Consider the following 20,557-nt stretch of genomic DNA (forward strand, 5'->3'; position numbering starts at 1 on the left):
TTGGTGGTGACGCTATCCTCATTTCATAGATGGAAGCTATGATAAAAATTTTGTATTAATACTGTTATTTTAGCTGAGGTTCCAAATACCATTTGAGTATGAACTTCACAGCTCACCTCATAGCCTAAAGAATGCCTTGCACTATGGCTTAGAGCTAGAGCGAGCCAAATGGATCACAAGACAAAGAAAACTCAGGTGTGAAAGAAAGGAGACAGACGTCAGAGATCGACAGCTACCAATTTGGACCTAGTTTAGACCGGGTAAATTACTAAACAGGGGCTGTTTTCTAGCATGGAATATTAAAGGTACAATTTGCACGTGAAAAGTCAGCATCTTCTGTCAGCTGTAGAAAATGAAGTGATGATATGAGATGCATCCTCTCATAATTATAATTTCTTTATTCTTCAAACATGCAAGGCACATTATAAAACATACTAAACAATTCCAAAAAGAACACACTGAAATGTTCAGAAACTAAGGAGATGCAATGTAATGCACCATATGTAGGTACTCCTGCAGCGATGAAGGTACCTTAGCTGTAATGGATTAGCAGCATTTTGGAAGGAGAAAGTTGGACTTTATGCTGAGGGGAAAACAAATGGTCAAAGAAAAGTACAGAATTTGTAGCCAAAACAAGAGTGAAGTCTATCCAGGAAGAATCAGTAGTCCAATAGTTAGGGCATTTAGTGAGTTCAAAAGAAAAACACTCAAGATTCTGACAAAACCAGTAACTGAGTATTTGTCTTGTTCTGAAGCAGAAAGTCAGGCAGTCTCAAAAAGTTCAGCAAGACAAGGAAAAGAGTTTTCCATCCTGTTATTCATTTGCTAATATTGTGATACAGCTGAGAATTAAACTACATTAAAAGAGAAAATAGAACTGCCACATAGTATTTTAGCTCTGACAAGTCATTTCAGCATATTTATTTCATACGTCTCATGCAGTTGGAAGGAAAGATACTTCTTCCGTGGAGTAGCTCTACTGAACATGCAAGGTATTTACTCCATTTTGGTGTCTTGCATTATGGTACAAGTGCATGAAATCTTGAATTTTTCTGTTTATTCTGATCCCAAACCTCAACCTTATTCTTCAAACCCATTTACACTCACAGCTTCTTTAAAGAGTGGCCTTTAGCAGTGAAAGACACTTGAAAAGTCAGAATGTTTATTTTCCATATGAATTACAAGACTGTGCTACAAAAAAAAAAAAAAAAGCAACTCACACACACACAAAACCCAAACAACAAAACCCATTAAATTGGTACATTGAATCTGGCAGAACAAGCCTGTGCAATTTACCAGAATAAAAAGCTCCATTTATTCTTACTTTCTTATAATCTAATAAAATAAAGAGACATATAATTCTTAAATGAAAACTTAGTTTCACAGTTACTTGCCTTCATAAGCTTCAGTTTCATGTTTTTACATGCACTTAAATAGAATTAAATAGAACATTTTACATAACAGATCCAAGAAAACCACCCATGATCTGAAAAAAAGTACATTATTCTAATAAAACTAAAGAAACCACAGTTCAGAATTTATTTGAATCAGTGTTCTGATATAATTTTTTTTTTAAATCAAAGAAGCTAGTAAAAGGTTTAGGATATAAAGGGCATAGAAATACTGAAATACATATCTTCACAAATGTTTGATCTGCTACACTATACGCTTATAGGAAGAAGATTTACTATTAAAAGAGTACTTTTATACTAGGAACAGTAACACTATAATCTGTTCAATACTGAAAAGGTGGTTCATATTGCAGGGTATTGTAAAATGTAGGAGATGAAACACAACGTTTAAAGACTGAATTATGTAGTGTAAGTAGTGGAATGAGTCAAATTAAATTAACAGGACACTGGAGACCAAAGTTGATATCTCCAAAGATTAACACTTTTATTCACACCATTCTTCTTACTTTTTCTTAAGACATATTTGATTCTTTATACCAAGACAGCAATGTGTGACACTTAGCAAAGTAACTGTGTTCTTTAAATTACGTGTATAAAATGTGCTTTTCCACACTGGTCTCCTGAGTCATGCCCATAACTAAATATAAAGCAACGCACACATCCTTCTCTTCTCAGAAACATCTTCTCAAAATGAAACACAAGAAGAAGAGACAAAACCAAATGGCCACTTTCACCAGAAAACAAAGAATTCACTTCTTCCACACATACATATTTTTCTCCAGAAAAGACCTTCACTGGATCTTCAATGGCCAAAAAACTGTGTTGACACCATGAAGTGTTGCTAGCAAAAGTTGCTTTTGCCAGCACAGTCTTTCCTGTGTCCTTGTGTAAGTATCAGTTTGGCTGGTAGACCCCTCTGTTGCTATCACCATGAAGTACCGCTGTGAAAGGCATCCCTACACTGAAAAAAGCTCTAGGACATTATTTTACTTCCAGTGATAAAAAGGGTTTTGCAGAAGCAATCCCATTCTGCTTCTTATGGGAAATGACAAACCCCACTGCTAAGGGATTAGTGATCAAAAAAACTCTTCAAACTACCCAGTAGGTTCTAAATTTGCCACTATTCCTCCTGACTCTGTACACGTAGAAAAGTATGACTGTGCAAGGACAGAACTCCACCTAGACCTCAAACAACAACCCTTGACCTCAAGGCCACGGAACAATTGATAACCTTATCCTGACCATGCAGCACTATTAAAAAGACAGGCAAATTTTCTCAAACTATATATTAGCTGCAATTAGTCCATAAGCTTCTACTATTTCACATTGACTTTATATATACATCTAATAAAGTTTCATGACCGTTGATACATTCCATATATGATCAATTTAAATCTGAATGAGTTTAAACATTTATTGCCAATTAAGGATGTGGAAGTTTCTCGAGTTTTGTTGGGGTTTTGTTAACAAAGCTTTTGAATCCTAGAAGCCATCAATGGCAAGGTCAGCCAAACAAAACACAGTAAGAACAAAGCTGTGCTCTGCTCTACTACAGCCTGTCACTGAAATAATCTCTGAGGCATCCCACAGACACAGCTTTAAGGGAATCTCTTTAATTACCACTGTCCAAAACCACCAGGTTTTTTCACATCACCTATCCAGCTCACATTTCCTGTTTTTCCTTTTGCTTAAGAAAATACTCATAAAATAAAATGTACTGTAGTAATAATAAAATTTGGGGCTCACCTACTCTCTTCTAACAGTGAATCACTCCAGCATTCTTTTAGTTTGCAAATGCACATTGAAATCATCCTTCACCAGCCCAAAGGGTAATTAGAAATGTTCCCATGCAGACATTAGATATATTGTATACAGCTTCACAAGTAAATGAAGAAATGGAAAGACTGGGCCCTTTCAAATTACTCGCATTTCTTTAGTGGGTTTGAATATTTTACTTCAAAACCAGACTAACAGTTTGCATTTCTGGTAATGACACTGAACAGTGATTAATAATAAAAATAAGAAACCAGTGGATTTTCAACCACAACTGAAACAACCTATAGTCAATAAAAAAGGAAATATGAGAATATGAAGTCACATAATTTCCCAAATACTATACTGATACCTCACAATGCAGTAAAAGGAAAAGGTTGAGGAGACAGCAGGATGCCTGTCCACTGCTCACAGTATCTTTTGTTGCTGTAACCACTTGCAGTGAGAATGTAAGTCAGTATCAGAAACAGATAAATATGAATAGCTCTTTACTGACAGTGCAATGTCACTGTCTCTCTCCTGGCAGAAGTTAAGTAATAAAAGATATCTAGTGTAGACAGAGCAGTAGATATCTCTACTGTCAATGAGGGAGAAGGCAACCAAGATGGGAGAGTCACTCTGAGTTTGATAAACTACCAAAAGAGCAAACATTGGCTTGGAGAGCGAATCCTTTGGAAGCTTCCAGGTTCATGCATTCTGGCACCGGGCAGCCCACAGGATCCTGCAATTCCCTATTTTGATCTGTTTCCCCTCCTTCCAGACGCAAACAGAATCTCCTTACCTACATCAAACTCAACTACCCTATTGCCAATCTTTTTCCAACAAGTTCCATATGGTGAGGGACTTCTTTCTGTAAATGTAGGTAGGCAGGGGAACACTGAAGTCTGACACCAGAAACCTCCTATACCTTGTTGAAACCTCAGAGCACACGAGGTGCTTTCTTTCCTGCCTTCTGTGACATGACAGATTGTTCCAGCTGGGCCCAAAATCTTCAAAATGACTCCTTCCATCCTAGTTTAATCCCTTAATTCACTTTGATAAAGTCTCCAACCAAAAAAAACTCCTATTAATTTTGATTGATGCTACAGTGTGGCTTGGAATCCACTAATGGCCTTATTGTGACCACAGAGAGCAAGAGGTGCTTAAAAAAACCAAACTGAAACAAAACAGAAAGTCCAAAACAAATGACAACCATAACAGAGGTTCAACCACTGGTGAACACAGACAAATGTAACAAAATTCACCCTTTCATATTTCATAGGCACTTTAGGTATAGGCAACATAATCTCTAATGTCTTTTTAAAATGCTACTATATTAACAACTCTTCCAGTCTACAGGAATGCAGAATGATGTACACTGTAATCAGTTGAGGGATATCAACATGACAGCATTCTCAATTCACAGCTAAACACAGCAAACTTGGCTTTCAGATACATAACAAAATTAGTATATATCCAATATGCCATAATACCATGGCTTTTGGTGCTCTTTTCTTGGTGCCATGCACACAGTCTGCTGAAATTATGAAGTAATTTATCTTTAACCTCTTCTACTGTGGCTGAAAAAACCCTCATTACTCCTTGTTTGTAACAGCTAAGAGCATGCACATGAATAATTACTGATGTTCACCTTGTCATGCTGTCATAACTTGGCCCCATGGTTGTTTTTTCTAGTGAAAATCTAATGCTTGACAGAGGAAGCAGATTAAAATCCCAGTAAAAGAAAAGATGAGGAGTAGTAGCTCAAATCTTATAACACAATACCATCAGCACCTCCTGACAAATATTCTTACAGTGATAAGAAAGTACCCACAGTTTTCAGGTGCTTTCAAGTCTTTGGATCTTCTGATTAAGAGGTCAACTACAGGTGTAACTGATGCTGTTTTTCTAGTAGCTGTTGATGTGTAGCCTGTGGGAATCCAGCACAACACCAAATCCCAACCCACAAAGGCCAGAAACCATTCAACTAACTGAATAAATTTTGCCAGGGCTGGATTTGAACTGCAAACATGTATTGCTCGCCATTCCACAAACTGCTCAGTTGTTTCTTCTTTTTTTGTAACACTCCTTATAACTAAGCAAATACCAATCATAAACTGTTTTTTCTAAAATTTCTTTGCAGAAAAGAGGTCTGGATAGGAAGCAGATTTAATGATTAGAATGAGGGTTAAAGTACACACGTGACAAGCATTCCATTAACAAACTGTTTTGGTGGTAAGGGTGACTGGATCCTGATCTCGTTTCTTCCACAGTGAATTTTGCTGATAAAACTGGCCCTAAAAATGCTTAATGGAAAATCATTTAATATCAACTGACATTAAATGAAAGCCTTAATACTAAAGCATTGCTATACGACTTAATGCTCAGAAAAAAAACATTAAAGAGAAATGGGAATTAAGCAAGTTGATATTAAGTGAGCTTAATGGTTTTTGCTGCTCACATCCTCTTCTGATCAGTAACAGCAATAGATTTTTACTCTTGGTAAAGGATATGACAACCTACATGTGAGACCACACAGCCTAATAATAAAATTATTTGCAGATAGGTATAAAGGCTGTGCCCTAAGGCCAGGTTTTTTTCAGGAATAAAACTCATCACAATAAGCAATGATGACCAAGAAAACCAAACAAGCAGAACTAACTTGGAAAGTATCCACAGGCAAAACCCTTGGATTTCTAAACTGGCTAAGTTGAAGTAGTAACCCAATACTACCATGCTAAAATCTTAAAGAGTTATAGGCAATTATATCCTGAGTTTAAACACAAGTGCAGCAATCCTACTACATGAAGCACACAGGGTTAAAAGAAGGAAAAAAACCCAGCAACTACCTCCATTGTTTATAAAAACTTATTTCCTTCTTGATAACTGACAGTGTACTTGACAGGAGATTTGCATTTTTAAACTACATAGTATGTACAAATGTTGGATTCTTGTGAAATGAAGACGATGCACTTACATGCTGTAAAACAACTAGTAGTTTGGGGGGCGGGAGGGGGTAATGTTTCCATCCTTCTGAATGGTATCAATTTGTAACTGCACTTCATTCCTGGAAACTTTCCAGTTGATTTACACAACTGAAAAACACCACAAGAGTTATACCATTTCATTGACACAGAAAACTAAGTTGACATACCTCTCTTCCATCCTTTCTGTTTTAAGGCATGGTCAGCTAAGCATTTTTCTGAAAGATGTTTGTCCAGACAGTTCTCAAACACCTCCAGGGATGAGGATCCCTGGGCTTTCACAAACAACACACTGTAGTGCTTCATTACAGCCACAACTGGGGAAGCTTTCCTAATGCCAATTCAAGCCCACTACTTCTTGCCCTACACACTGTAGGTATGGAGAAGAGATTATTCCCTTCCTCGCTAACTTATCCAGGCATATCTTCACCCCTCAACTTTCTTTTCTTTAGACTAAGCAATACCAGTTCTTTTGTTTCCTCACCATTCTCACTGCTCTCTCCTAAACTCACTTCAGCTCCTCCAATTTTTTCTTAAAAGTGCAGTGCTTAAACCAGACACATTATTCCACCTAAGACCTTAGCAGTGGACAGAGGAATGGGAAAATTACTTCACACGAAGGCTAGATTTCTGCTTCTGCTACATACAACAGTGTCGGTTTTGCTACAGCAATGATATTGCTGACTCATGTTTACCTTCAAATTCATTGCAAACCCCAGAATCTTTCTCAGTTATCAACTGCCCTACACAGAAAGAGCCAAGCTATGGAGAGCCCAGCACTTGTCCTCACTGAATCATTGTCCAGTTTCTTCACACCATTTTCCCCCTATCATTTTGAATTCTAATCCGTCCCTACAAACACATCTGCAGTCCTTCCCAATTTCATGTAGTATGCAAATTTAATAAGCCTGTATCCTTCCTTCACCCATGCATTAATTAATATACTGAGCAAAACCAGATCCAGGATAAATCCTTGAAGATTTATGCAAAATACCCTCCCATTCTGATAGTGAACCACAAACAACTAGTCTCTGTCTAGTTTTCTAACAAGTTCCGCATTCTACCTATAGTATATTCATCATGACCATCTTCCACAAGTCCATTTACCTGAATATTAAATGAAACAGGACCAAAATTTCACTAAAATATATCTTGACAGTTATTTATGTAATTTCTTTCAGTTTGATAATTTATGCACTCAGAGTTAAACTCAGACACTATACCTCATCAACAGCCTTCCCTTTCTGCTGAGTATCACTATTCACTGGCAAATAAGAAAGCAACAGATTTTTTCCACTTTATATATATAAAAAGTACATGATTTAGAATTGATTGAAGGATAGAGACCAAAATTTTCTGAATTGACTTGCAGCTAGAAGGGTTTCACCTGGAAACATGTTTAAAAGACTCAAATTTCAGAGAAGATGTCTACACATTCAAAATAAGGTGCCTTGGCCTGGCACAAAAACCTGAGACAGTTAGCAAGCAGTAGATGTTTTTTCCTTGGTTCTTAATAATTCAAATCACCCACCTCCTAAATTCACTAGGTGGCACTGCAAATCAAGCTGCAGCAATTTCTGCATGAACAGAAATTCTAGAATCGCTTAATAAGATACACCCTGAAGCACAGAGTATGTGCACATATTTGTGGCCTTGCATAATTACTTCTTACAATAAAGCTATTGGAAACTTCTATCTGAAGCAAGGATGATCTGTTTGTCAACATAATTTGCAGTTTCAGGAACTAAGTAACACTCACAAGACTTAGTAAAAGCTACTTTAAGTGTATGCCTATTAAATTCAAAGTCATACATCTTTACGTAGGAATCACAATGTAATCATGAGGTGAATTACTCATACAAATAAGGACTATAAACAAGAAGCATCTGAAGAATCAGATAATATAATAGTACATTTGAAACTCTGTAGCTGTGATAAGTATTTTAGAAATATTGCCTTGTAAAGATGTCAGCTTTATGGGCTTAAATCCATGCCCAGCTAGCATGGTACTCAGGCACAGTGATTTACACACACGCACCATGCGAGGATTTCAGTAAATCCTTTAAGTCATATTTGAAGATGATAGTCAATTAAGGTCATAACGTGAGAATTATGAACTATATATTCATCCCCATAAGGAATCAAACAAAACTGAAATAAAATCAAGTCCTTTGCTGGAGAGCTGTGAAACATTCCTGTTTGATTTGGAAATGTTTCCAGTCTCCAACATATAGTATTTGCAAAATGGGCGTTATGTACCTTAAGAATATATCATTTTATTTGCATAACTGCACTAACCCATGGACAAAGATCATTTCTTAGGTATGGAGAAAGTTCAGGAACCAGAGGCAGTATGGGCACAGGTCTGTTCAGATCACTTGACCTACGTTCTTTCTAGTACCTGAGTATTTTGCAATGCATTCTACCGTATGTATAGCATATGCAAAACCAGATTCTGATACATAGGGCAACTTTATGGGGAAGGAAGGAGTTGGGCATGCAAGTGGTATTTACCTGCTTGGGGGCAATCATTTGAAAAGCAGAATCATACTATCAGAACACCCTTAGCAAAGAGTGCAACGAGTGCTAGTGCTCCCAAGCAATTTGAACAACCAGAAGGTCACTAAAATAACTGAACTGGCCACACTCATTCTGGCACCAATTCTGAGTAATACTCGCATAAAGAAATGCACTGTAACCTGCAATTGGTGTGGCAGCTTCCATTTCAAGCAAATTCACTCAAGTAAAGATCTTGAAGGCATCTGACCTGACCTGTCAGCCAGAAATTACCTTGTCTTTATGCTGTTATCCAACTCTAATACAAGTCAAGATATAGTTTTGTATACTTCATTAGAGAGAAAGAAAATAAGGCCATAAAGAAACTTCATATATGGAGAGGTATTTTAACAAACTCACATTTGTGCTGTTAAACTCCAAAGGATTTTTTTCTAAAACAAGGTCCCCCTTTAAAGGCCAGTGTATCATCTATGTTTTGCAAAGAGAAAAGGAGCAGCTAATCTAGAGCTTTCCTTCACATTAAACAAATTTGCTTTCAGTTCTAATATAATTTTCATGTAAGGGAAGTGCTGTCCATATTAAAAATTGCACCAAAGAAAGATTTACAATTAATTCTTAGTAACCCATGAAAAAAAAATTTGCAATGATATGGCAATTCTCTCAATACTAAGAAATAATAGCACACAGTATGCAGTAATAATTTGCTGGGTTTCATTTTGTAAATACCTAGAACTTCTGTAAAAGGAAGTTATCATCTATCCTAATTAGAAACTCACTATTTAATCTAGGCTAAAGGTAGTTATGGAAATCTCATGTTGCAAAAACATTCCTTAGCTGACATTAACACGTGTTGAGATTCTCAAACTTGTATTTCTTTAAACAAGCACAAGTATACCTATACATGTTTACAGCAGGAGCTGAAACTAAGTAGGGTTAATGCTTTTGCTTCAGTTTTGATCCTCAGTTCCCTTACAGTATATAGTCAGAACGCACATCACTAAAAGTTACAAAACCATTTGAGAGAAAGTAGGTATCTACTTATTAACAGGATTTCTCCATTCTTACACAATCCCCTCCCAGTACCTAATTCTCAAAAAGACATATACACACACTCCAGAAAAGCTGTATTCAGGCACAAATTATTTCTTTGAAAGCATGGCAGAAATAACTGTTACATCAGGTCTAGTTCTGAAACACGAGGCTGCTGACTGGATAAATACAAGCAGATTTATGTATATTTCTCAAGCTAACAAACAAAAAGCCAAATGCTAAAATTGAAGAAAAAAAAAAAGTTTTGCTGAATTTGCAAAACTTAAGTCACAAACCAAGCATCAAAAAGTTAAGTCACCAAAAAATAGAAGCCATTCTTCAAACTGTGGTCATAGGTGTTCAGCAACTACTTTGTCCAGGCTAATGATAGGGGTTTTTATCATTTTTGAAACTTCAGCTTAAAGCATTAGCTCCTTTCTGCCATTTATGCTAGGCAGAATCTTTGTGTTCCCATTTAAAAAATATATTTAATAAAAATAAATAAAAATACATTGCCAGTATTTGCTGGACAATGGTTAATCTCAGTTGGACACATCTTTTAAATTAAATATTCAAGAGACAAAGATATCCAAATTAATTTTCAATGACAATTTCTTACAAAAAGGATGCTAGTGCATTACTATTTAGTTACAAGACTACAAACATGAGTCTGGCCCAAAGCCCACTAATGTGAATGGAAAATCTCACACTAACTTCAAAGGACTTGGGATCAGTCCCTACAATAACTACATGAAGAACATTCCATTTTGGGAGATGCAGCTACATAGCAGTGGTTAATAAAGTCAATGTGTGTTTTTAGTGGTTGGAACTTTTTTCAGGAAAGAGTTATACTGGGAAGCAAATAGATTCAACTGCCTAATAGACTATTAAAAAAAAAAAAAAAAAAGGCAGAGGGTCATGAAGTGCCCAGGCCCTCAAGGTATCAGAAGACTGGGAGGAACCCCGTATTCTGCCACACAAATCTAATAGAAAAATCCTCACCATAGTAAGAATTCTCTAGGTCTCAAGTTGTAAAGTTAATTTTACTGTAATCTTTTCCAAAGCATTTAGAGATGAACATGCTCAGCTGGCATGCAGTTACTGCCACTGAAGCTGGCCAGTGCTGTGCACTCAGAACAGATGGCTGCACTTCCTGCAAGCTCCTGCCTTTGGCAGCACGACGAAGCTCTTCAGTGACCGTTTGCATCACCCCCCACCCATGACAGTGGACGCTGTCACCTACTAATGAGAACCAAAGATTGCATTCACAAAGGATGAACAACATGTTACTTAAATTACACCACTCAGTGAAAGGGTTATTAAAAAATATATGCTATTTACATACTTACAGAACTCATTCAGAGCAGACTCAATTTCTGAATATAAAATGGGTTATCTTTATTCCATGAAATAATCATTAAATGAAAAAATTGCAAAACTCATTTCCACTTCTTTTAGGAAATTTCTGTATGGGTCTTCTTCCACATCCTTCAAATTACACACTATCTTTTTGAGTAAGTAAAAAATATTCTCAGGCAAGGCTCAAGTCACCTGCATGTTTGTACATCTTCAATCCTGTTTCCATTATTTCAAAAATGTCATTCTTTCCCTTTTTCTGAATTCAATTATTTCACAAAGAGCAAAGGAAATTGGCTAATGGACTATACAAAAATAAACTATTAAAACTGGCTGTGTAAAGTAAGGAAACAAAAACAATGAGAAAAATATTTTCCTCTCTAGTAATTTTTCAGTAAGAAGAGTTTAATTTGTTTCTTGAACCAATGAAAGACATAAAGTTTCTGACAAATTGTGATTTTTAAGTTGATGGAACTGACTGAAGTATAAACTCAATTTCCTTCTTGGTAGCCATTTGAAGTAACTACAAAATCTTGTATAATGGCAACTGCACAAATTAATCAGGATAGAAAAAATATAATGCGTTCTAAATGCCAAATAACAAACCAGCAAATATTGGACTAATTGTTATTCAAATTATTACATCAGAAACTAATTTCATTCATAAATTTTAAATGTACAATTTATTTTATGCTAAGTAAAATCTACATCACATTTAGATTCACATTATCTCACTATCAAGTTGCAGCTGGCAGTTAACAGAAGAACTGATAACATTTAAAAAAAAAATCAGAGAGCTAACTAGATGAAAAGAATAGGATATGAGGAGAGTAAATCCAAGTTAAGTTTTCTGTTTGTTAAAGACAATTAATAATGGGGCTAAATAACAAGTTAAGTTGCTATAGTCAGAGAAACAACAGCACTACTGCCAAATCTTTAAAAAAAATTAAAAGGCCAAGGATTTAAATGCAGGAAACATTTTTTCATTACCCCTATGTTCAATAAACTTCTATGTTACAGAAATAAAGATAACATAAAGCTAATATTCAGCACTTGTGTAATATTTCCTCCTAAATGACGTACAAAATAAAATCAAACTATCATTGTCAAATTGGAAAATGCACTTGTAACTGTACAGAAAAGCAGCATCTTAATCCAGTATACTTACATTATTGCATTCTCCCAGGAAATATAGTGCAAATCCATCAGCTTTTGTAGCTGCCAAAGCAATAATAAAAGAAATAATTGTACTCACAGGGGGAAATCGAACTTACACAAGATCTCTGAGGTGAAATCACAGATTCAATTCCACTTAGGACAAACATCTAAAATTCTAAAGGTGAAGGTCTATTGCTGTGTCCCTTGAAACTTCCCAGACTCTACAAAGTTAGAGGTATGAGATAATTCTTGTTTTCCCCATTGTCATTTATTACATTCTAAAAGACAATTAGAAATAACCTCTTTATACGTCTTACTCTTATTTGAAGGCTTAATGTTTGTAAATTCGAATTAATTCATATGACAGTATAGAAGTAACATAACAACATATATTTACAATATTATCAGGCAGATAACATTATAATTTCCATTAGTAAAATAAATACCATTCATAGATGGTAAGCTATATTTGTCCTTGCTTCAGGATGGAAAATTATGGCAAAATAAAATGTTGCAAATATTGCCATAAAAATGTGTTTCAAAACAAACTGTTTCTATTTTCTGCACCTGCCTCATATTAAAAACACTGACACACCCCAGAAAGTTTATACTTGTCAGATTTCTGCCAGATTCAGATTGTTGTATGAAACAGGGTAAAGTCAAGTTCCTTAAACTCTTAAAAGTTTGAAGTCAACCAACCATCATAACTTACTGCTAAAATGAAAACTCTCAAAATCAGAAGAGGATATAGTAGTCAGTGTTTTTTACCCCACTTTACACATTAGACTTTGATACTTTGAGCGTAAGCCTGTCTGTCTTTCCAACAGTTAATAAACATTCTAACCAGTAAATGTACATATCTGATACCCATTTTTTATGAATGAACACAAGAATCCATGTAGTACATTTCAGGGGAGTGATTATACTTCTGTGTGATCAAATCAATTGGCGTTCTGCATTTCCTTCACAAAAGGAAAAAAATCCCACTGTGTGGTTACTTGCTTATTGTCAACTGTGTAACACCAGTGAGAGTTCAGGGCATGGTAATTTGCATTCAGATTTTAAATCCTTCAGCTGCAGTATGTAAGCACATTGAGTTACAAGGCAAATGAGCACTGTAAAGGAACTATAAAAAAAAAATCTTATCTGCTTTACAAAAGAAAAAAAAATTGTAAAAGATAAGCAGACCCTGTCTCCTATTGCTTCTTGTTTGTTGTGTATTAACAAAATCCAGTCTGATTTGCTGTGAACTGGACATCAATATCTGAATAACCACTTAAGCAAAATCAGTAAACAGAAGTGGTCCTTTTAAAACATCACGTATATAAACCAGAAGTATTACTCATCATTACAAAATGATGAAGTGGCAGGGACAGTAAAACCTTTCTGAAGAGTTGACTGAAAGCTATACTGAACAAAGCTACTGATACTTCCTATTGAAGTCTGAGTACATCCACTCTTGCTAAAAGGAAGGCAAATTACACTTATATTGTTATTGGGCATTTTTTCGTTTTTATTTTTTAACTTTTGATCATGTATAGTATTTTCTTACCACAAAAGGTCCTTATATCAGATTAAAAAAAATGGTTAAAAAACTGAATGTAATTTGAGATCACGCAAAATATATGCTCTCTTTCAGTAACATCTCAGTTTTGCTTCAAAAGGAGTTCAGGTATGCAGTGATAGTACTAACAGATCTTTTTTATTTTCCATATTGACATTGCAACACCATCATAACCAGAACAGTCTATTCTTTGGTTCATTTAACAGGGGACTCTAATTTTGCAATTGGATACACAACTCTCTCCAAAGATGAAATTCTCTTAAGTGCAGTCAGAGATTCACTGAGGGACAGAAGGAGAACTAAGTTCGTACTGAGACAACATCCAAAGAAAACACTGTTATCCCTCAATTCCTTTCTTTATTAATTAAACTCCGTAAGAAATGTGCTGTGCACTGATGCACTAAGTAACAGCTCAGAGACATGTGATTCTCTTTCTTACCTATTTTAATGATGCTGCTCAGTTCATACAGAAGTAGTTGGTTATCTCCTCCTGTATCCAGTCGCTGTTCTATGTAGCTGTTCAATTCGTACACTACACCTTGCATATTCGTATCCTGGTACTATGGAAGCAAAGACGACAAGAACATTTTAGAATAACTCGGATGTATTTTGCAGGTTTTAAACATACAAATTCATTAAAAATAATACATTGAGTCTTCAATACCAAGTCAATCATGACTGTCCTAATCCAGCTGCCTGAAGAACTGGGTCACTGCCAAGCAAGAGGCACAGCACTCCACTCTGTGCTCCATTAGACATTTGTTCAAAGTGTACCGAGTACACCACTGAGCAATTAGTAATCGCCTAAACTTGCTGGTATGATGAAACAGCACAACATGGCTAAAATCTCATAGGAATGGAGATGCAGCGTCCCTTCAGGGGCCCAGCTACATTTGGTTATCCAGTTCCCAAGTCCTGAAACCAAGTCCTGAAGGGCTCGTAAAACTGGCAGTAAACGTGCATGTGTAGCATGACAGCATCACGAACCGTAATTTCACAGAAAGCAATACTTGGCAGTAAGTAAGATTCATTACCCTGTGCAAAACTGGTAATGTGGTAACTAAAGAAAGTAATATGGTCAATTACTTATTGAACTCAGTGATGCAGTAAATTATGTTGCTTAAACTAAAAATGAAGCTGGTGATATTTAGATGAATTAATGTTGCTTGAAAGACTAAGACTTGTTCTCCTGCTCATTCATACTTTAGAGCCAAATGTAATATAGACCAGAATAATGTAAACAGTACTATAGAAAATGCCACAAAAGTTCAGAGTACCACAGTCTACCCACCACTCCCACGTTTATGTGCACATATGTAACTCTGCTCCATATCTCTCTAGATCTTTTCTGTCTATAACTTTGGGTAAACCTGTACACGTGACACTTACACAATATATTCCATGATATAACTTTTATTCCCACTATTACTGTCATGCATTTCTACTTACAACACACTATGTCATGAATACAGAGCATATGGTCATATATTTAGGATACATTTGGCTTCTTTATCTCAAAAAAACCCACCCTAAACTCCACCAACAAAAAGCCCAAGTGCTTGCTGGATAATATCAATTCCCGATTCCTTTAAATTAAGCAGATCTTAATCTTGACTCTAAAATGGCTCCTGAGAACATAGAATCTTTGCTGTCACCCCTTCTTAACACATGGTGGTGTATTAATCTATTGCTCCAGATGGACATATTAGAACATTTGAGACCTAGGGTATCCAAAAGGTTCTCGATGTATAACAAACTTCACACTTAATAATTCTTACTATAAATTGATGTGATATTTATAAATTTTGACAGAGATGTAAGGTCACACTGCATACATGCATAAACTGCTGTAAGTCTTGAGTTTACAATACCATTACCATTATTAGCACCGTATGGCTGCTGGCAAGCTTCCATTGACTGTCCCCTGTTGTGTCCCACATTTACTACTGTATGATTCTTCAAAGGGAGAAAACAATAGCATAGCTTCATGAAAGTGGAATTTTTATACTTACGATATAGCCGTAAGTAGCCATATAACAGGAAGATGGTGAACGAGAGTCTATATTATTCATATGTGTTAACCCGTATCTGCAAACGTACGTGTAGACACATACCCTAAAGCAACAATAGCTAATCAAGCACACATGCACAAAACCTTTATCATGTGGAAAAATGCCTTCTCAGAACTTGGAAATAAATACATATCTCTTCGCCTGTGATGCACAGTCAGGATTTAAATCAAATCTTCAAAGGTTAAAGCTAATATATTAAGAGAACGCATCATCAAAATGAGCCCACTGGCATAACAGCCGTGGCAGAATAATAACTTTCCCCATAATCAAGCAGCAGTTCCACGTGCATAGTAATTACATAATAAGCTATGTGCCCTTTATCCTCACCTCTGCAACATATGCTTGCAAACATTTTGTAAGCGGGGAAATCACTGCATGCATCCATGTTACTAAAAAGATGGTAACTGCATAATATATACAGTTGTAATACAGCCAATTTCTATTACTGACAATCTGTGGATCCACAACTGGCCAGATGAATAGAATTTGTCCAGATTCACAATTAAGTAATTCTACGACTTAGATAAATCACCAGAAAAGAATTACTCCATCATGCTGTAAAATGGTTTTATTTTTATTACAGTGGAGTGAAAGAGGTTTGTTTAGTTAGTTCTGGGCATTTTAGACTGGATAACCACAATTACGTTTAGTTGAAAAGCCACAATATTCTTTATGAAACCATGTATTCAAACACTGAATAAGTCAGCAGCAAACCTTGGTATAAGCACTATCCAATGCGGTTGCTAACACAGACCTGCGCATATTCGGTGTAAAACTTACTTTAGGAAAGTAATTTGTCAAAAAAATTCAACACACTTGGTGGAAAAAGAGTATTTATTTGTAATCAGAGATAGCGTAAGTACTGTTTCTTAATTTGTTATGGTAGTTTAGTTTGCAATTTAAACATTATTAATACTCATCTCCTTTTACTTAATTCATTCTCCCCCTTGCTGATTTCCTTCTACTTAAGATTCAGTGTCTACAAGTATTTTGGCATATTTACTGTAAAATTCTGAATTTCAGAGACATTACCTTAAAATAATTCAAGTGGACTAAAAACTGGTTTAGCACTATCATCCCACTATCATACTGGCATCATATTTCTAGTAGCTGCATATATTATAAAGCTATGAAAAAGAACTAAAAATTAAGAAGGGAAATCCTGTTATAAATGTTCACATTCAAATTTATAAATATGAAAGGAGGACGTTTTTGCAGGATTTATATAAAAATATTTTTATGGTTATTTGTCTTTAGAATATTGCGGTGCAATAGAAGACAGCAACCCATGACAGGTGATTTAAGAATAGTGCTGTGACTTAGATCTAAACAAAGAGGCTGAGAATCACAAACATCTTATTCCATGAAAGGAGATACTGAAATACCACGGAGTGAGATGAATTTTAAGCATTCATTCTGAACAATTAAGACACACAAAAAAAATACTGAAGGACACAATTTAATATCTAAAGTAAATTTTTTGTATGACAAACTGAAATGAAGATTCATTTCCATGCTTTCATGCTTACAGGGTAGCTGTTCCAGGGGCATTTTATGCTCCTGCAGAAAAGAAAAAGCCCTTCTGCTGCAACAAAAAGCCTTCATTAATACAGCACAGGGTCAGTCAGTAAGTGCCAACATAATCCAGAAGTTGATCTGTTTTCTCTGTAACTTCTTAAAATGTCTTCTGAATAGCAATGAGAAGAGCCAGTTCCTATGTAATACTTACTCCCTACTACAGAGCTCTTTCTCCACAGCAACAATTGCCTGGTTCTGCAACAGAAACATGTCCTTTTACAGACCTCATAGTGTATGACGTTATCGCCAGCTAGGAGGAGTTAGAATAAACAAACAGCCCAAATTCCATGCAATGTGGAGAGGGATGGCCAAATGTACTTTGGGGGTGCAGAACTTCATTGGGTGGGGAGAGAGAGGGGGGAAAAAACCCAAAACCGTGCAAGCCACAAAACATGGGGGGAAGTGGCCACATCCAGAGAGATTCCTCTTGATGTTGCTTATTTTGCGTCTGTAATTTAGGCATCGTAGGCTGGTTTCAGAGGATGTCAGACAGAACCACAAGACAGCTCTTTGTCAACTGATGCGGGCAGCCTCTAGCTGCCCACGGGGCTGTGAGGGCCAGAGCAGTACCGCTTTCTGGGACGTGGCTGTAAAGTCCTGTTTCGTTACTGGCTCAATGGGGAAGGACAGCACAGGTGTTTTGCCCAGGAAAAAACAGGAGAAGGTGCTGACCTGTCATATCAGTATGCCTTGGAAACAGACTTTTGGGAAAGCAGGGACCATTCTTCTAGCAAGCACCAAGCATTTTCTTAAAAAATTTCAAGGCTCCTTACCCACCCTTTCAAGCATTATCAGACTGAAATGTTGAGGGGCCCTGGGGAAGCAGTATGGATCTTCATAATCAGTGCTTCAGGTCCAGCCCCTGGGGCCATCCCAGGCTTCCCCTACTTCATTTGCCATGCAAGAGGAGCTGGGCGGAGAGGGGCACTGCCTGACTCCCACCGTTGTGCAGGCTGGCTGGACAGAGTGTGCAATGAGGGCATGAGCGGTGCTGAGTGAACTCATGTTATACATGCTGTGTCCAGTGCCACTCTATCCATTTGCAAGGCACTCTAGAGGTGTCAGAGGGACCACACCATGCACAGGTGTAGGCTGCTCTGTCCCAGGGCACTTGAAACTGAGGCCATAAATGTAATCTGAGACAGGTAAGCAGGCAAAAAAAACAAAAAAACCAAAAGAACAACAACAAAAACCAGCCTCAATAAACTAAGGACAAAAAAACTTTGCGACATCAAAATTACATTCTTAAAAAAAAAAAAGAGAAGATGACAAAAACAGCTGTTCAGGTAAGAAGCAATTCCTGGACCAGGATTAGGATCCGTTGGGACAAACAGAGGCTCTTGTAAGGAGCCTCAGCTGTTGAAGGGTGCTAAATTCACTAAGAACAAAGGATGTACATAGGCCAAGGAGATTGTAGACATATGAGTTTAAAACGCCTATTCTCTCTTTGCTTACATCAGGCAGTATTTCAGATAACCAGCTAATACTTCATCAAACCACCTAAATTAATCTGTCAATGACAGCATCAAGACTTGCAGGTAGTGAATCCACATGATTCTGCACAGCACTTTATACAAAACACTGTCCTTAGGCAGGGACTGGATTTCACCACAAACACCTAAGTCATTGGATCTGAAACGTGACAACAACCTGTACACAAACTTCTTCGGTCTTCTCTTTAAAACTGACAGCTACTCTCTTCTCTATGAGGCATACTACAGAACATAAGCAGCTGCTAAACCCAAAACAACTAAAATCTCCAGAGAAACTTCCAGCCAACACAAGTTTTCTTTCTTATAAAACTATAGTCTCGGCAACAAGAGTCATCAGGGAATGAATTTAAAGATGAACTAAAAAACCTTCAAATAAAAAAATAAAATAAAGTGCATTTGTTTGCAGTCTTAACGGTCTGAATATTTGCTTGACATTTGATTGAGATGTCAATCTAAACTATTTCATGCTAGGCGTGCTCATACTGGACCAGAAGTATAAAAAGGACTGGTCTTACATATTTAAGTTCTCAATGCCATTGATACTTGCTTTATAAAAAACTAATTCCCAACAGCAACACTTTTGTACTTCTTAAAAACAAGCATTGCAGTCACAGAAATAAATAAACAAACTAAATTGTTTGATGCCTTTTGTTGAAACAGATCAGCTTTCCCTTCCTTTCAGGTAGCATTACGAAAAAACCCAGATCTGCAGTTACCCCCCTGATTTAAGAGACTCACTCTATATAATTTTCCGGTTGCCTCCATAACTTATCTTTTGGGAAGATCATCAATACTCAATTACTGTATTATCTTTTTAAAAGAAATACTATATTTCTTTTAGCAGCTTGGGGATCTTTACTTTATTTGTCCACGTAATAAGCAGATTTTTAAACTGAAGTACATTCTTGCCTCTTTCCTTTTTTTTTTCTCCCCCCCTAAAGGTATGCATAACTGGAGAGGAACATATTGGTAACTAAATCCAGCCCTTGCAGGCAAAGGCAGCCTTGTAAGAGACATCTTGTTTAAAAGTACCTAGAATATTAATTCCATGTGTCACCACACTTCACCGTAATGAGTACTCAGCTGACTAATTTAAAAACAAAAAAGGCCAGACCTGTAAGTATCACAATAGTCACCTACTTCTTTAAATGCAAGACATTATTGTATTTTAGTTATAGTAATGTGATTGCATTTCTGATGACCCATGGGTATAAAGAAAGAAATGCTTGTAGAAAAAAAGCTAACATATTTAATGAAACCTACTAATAAAATTGGGAAAAGGACACAAACTTTTATTTAGGTCATTTTTATGTGTATATAAGTTAGGTTGTGTACATGTTTGATATGTATGTTTACGTGTACTGCTACTTTCTGTAGGCCTGGTACTTTCACTGGCTGCGATATTTTGCATTGTTTAGCTGCACTGATGGCTAGTTCACATCTTGCATAGAAACTGCTGTTTCTCATTTTTGTGCACAGATAACTAAGAGATAACTGTGTCCTAATACCAGTGAAAACACATCTAAACTGCACATGTGAAGAACCAAAAATACGTGTCTGGACTTCGTTCCAAAAAAAAAAGAGCAACCACCCCCACCCCACCCACCCCCCAAAAAAACCCCCAAACCCACAAAAAAAAACC

General features: G+C 36.5%; 1 protein-coding gene across 3 annotated transcripts in view; it reads right to left on the reverse strand.

The window, feature by feature from the left end:
• Positions 1-20,557, reverse strand: part of PDE10A (phosphodiesterase 10A) — a 198,326-nt gene that overhangs the window by 52,764 nt on the left and 125,005 nt on the right. For all 3 annotated transcript variants that reach the window (XM_072856234.1, XM_072856233.1, XM_072856235.1), the window contains exons 4-5: positions 14,212-14,332; positions 12,219-12,268 (exon numbers count right to left, since the gene is read on the reverse strand). In XM_072856234.1, the coding sequence (XP_072712335.1) occupies positions 12,219-12,268; positions 14,212-14,332 (171 nt within the window). The remainder of the gene's footprint in view (positions 1-12,218; positions 12,269-14,211; positions 14,333-20,557) is intronic.

This window comes from Ciconia boyciana, chromosome 3 (genome assembly GCF_034638445.1).
Source record: "Ciconia boyciana chromosome 3, ASM3463844v1, whole genome shotgun sequence".
In the NCBI taxonomy this organism is placed as follows: Eukaryota; Metazoa; Chordata; class Aves; order Ciconiiformes; family Ciconiidae; genus Ciconia; species Ciconia boyciana.